This window comes from Octopus bimaculoides, chromosome 13 (assembly GCF_001194135.2).
Source record: "Octopus bimaculoides isolate UCB-OBI-ISO-001 chromosome 13, ASM119413v2, whole genome shotgun sequence".
NCBI classification, from domain to species: domain Eukaryota; kingdom Metazoa; phylum Mollusca; class Cephalopoda; order Octopoda; family Octopodidae; genus Octopus; species Octopus bimaculoides.
This window is the reverse complement of record NC_068993.1, coordinates 18,218,204-18,220,144: the sequence shown is the minus strand read 5'-3', so window position 1 is coordinate 18,220,144 and position 1,941 is coordinate 18,218,204. Positions and strand designations below refer to the sequence as shown.

General features: G+C 32.8%; 1 protein-coding gene across 4 annotated transcripts in view; it reads right to left on the bottom strand.

The window, feature by feature from the left end:
• LOC106879253 (elongation of very long chain fatty acids protein 4) overlaps positions 1 to 1,941 on the bottom strand; it is a 75,028-nt gene that overhangs the window by 26,944 nt on the left and 46,143 nt on the right. For all 4 annotated transcript variants that reach the window (XM_014928750.2, XM_014928747.2, XM_014928746.2 and 1 more), the window contains exon 3: positions 1,402 to 1,589. In XM_014928750.2, coding sequence (XP_014784236.1) covers positions 1,402 to 1,589 — 188 coding nt within the window. The remainder of the gene's footprint in view (positions 1 to 1,401; positions 1,590 to 1,941) is intronic.

Below are 1,941 nucleotides of genomic sequence, written 5' to 3'. Positions count from 1 at the left end.
TGTGTGTGTGTGTGTGTGTGTGTGTGTGTGTGTGTGTGTATATATATATATATGTATATATATATATATATATATATAAACATACATATTCACACACTGTTATAATAAAAAAAACCCCACAAATCTTGTTAAATACAGCTACCCAAAACGCCCTGGTTGAAAAAACTCGTATATTTTGCCATTTAATTTGAGAACAAGACAGTCTTGTTCTCAACTTAGGAAATGATAAAATATATTACTATTTCGATTAATATACCCTGGGTAGCCATATTTAACAAGAGTTGTGGGTTTTTTATAATAACATTATCTTTACTATCTTAGCTGATCAAGTGCTTTTCTACATGTTGGAGCATTACCACATGACATATATATATACTCTTTTACTCTTTTTTTACTCTTTTACTTGTTTCAGTCTTTTGACTGTGGCCATGCTGGAGCACCGCCTTTAGTCGATCAAATCGACCCCACGACTTATTCTTTAGAAGCCTAGTACTTATTCTATCGATGTCTTTTGCCGAACCGCTAAGTTACGGGTACATAAACACACCAGCATCGGTTGTCAAGCGATGTTGAGGGGGACAAACACACACATACAAACAGACACACACATACATATATATATATACATATATACGACGGGCTTCTTTCAGTTTCCGTCTACCAAATCCACTCACAAGGCTTTGGTCGGCCCGAGGCTATAGTAGAAGACACTTGCCCAAGATGCCACGCAGTGGGACTGAACCCGGGACCATGTGGTTGGTAAGCTAGCTACTTACCACACAGCCACTCCTAAGAAGACCCATCAAGCTGAGCAAATTCATAGTTGTGGCAGATATCAATGCCATGCAACTGGCATATGTACATGTGGCACGTATATGTTGCATAGAATTTGAGAAGTGTTTTCAATGTTTTTCAATGATGGCAGGTGAATAAAACATACTATAGTTCATTGTAGGATATAAACAATATGACCACTTGCTTATCAGGAAATTGGTAAGATTGATTTAAAAAATTTTTTTTTTAAGTATCACCATTATAGTTATTTATACTCTGGTGAAATTAAGAAATCAACTCGGAAATAAATGAAACCCTCAAGTTCATCACTGTACACATACACACACACACAGAATCACATATCTATGTATGTATTTATGCATATTTAAAGATAATCAATCCAAATTTTCATCATTTCAAGCCACTCACCCAATGAGTATTTTTGCCAAATTTGGTGAAAATCCATTCAGCCATTTTCCAGTAATTTCGCAAACACACAGACAAAGACAAGTAATTACAATACACTGCTTTTGCTTACATGCACAAGGTAACAAAGATATACATTGTAACCATACAGTAACAAGAACAGAAAAATCAAATTAAAAATAATAATTCATTAACATTTACCTCAAAACATATATAGAAGTTCAATGCAATTAGTGTAATGTTATAGATGAATAAGGGCCATTTTAAAACAAATGGCTTTCGTTTGTGCATGTAAATAGGACCACACCAGACAATCAAGAGATAGAGTCCTGATAATGCAAGTGTATTTGAGATTCCATCCATTAAGGGCCAATCAGCAACTCTTGGATCTTGAAAGAGAAAAGCACAGAAAGAAATAAAAAGAAATGTATAACCAAATCAAAGTACAATATAAACTTGACAGACAGACAGACATACATACATACATTTTTACATGCACATATACACAAATGGAATAAGCTGGAAAACAAGAGAAAATATTAAATAATTTCCATACACACTATAGCAGACATGATCATATTTCATCCAGATGGAGGAAAGCAAATTAATAAAAGCACACTGCCTTTATTGACATATCTATATATATATATATATATATCTATATATATATATATATCTATATAGATATATATATCTATATATATATATATATCTATATAGATATATATATCTATATATATA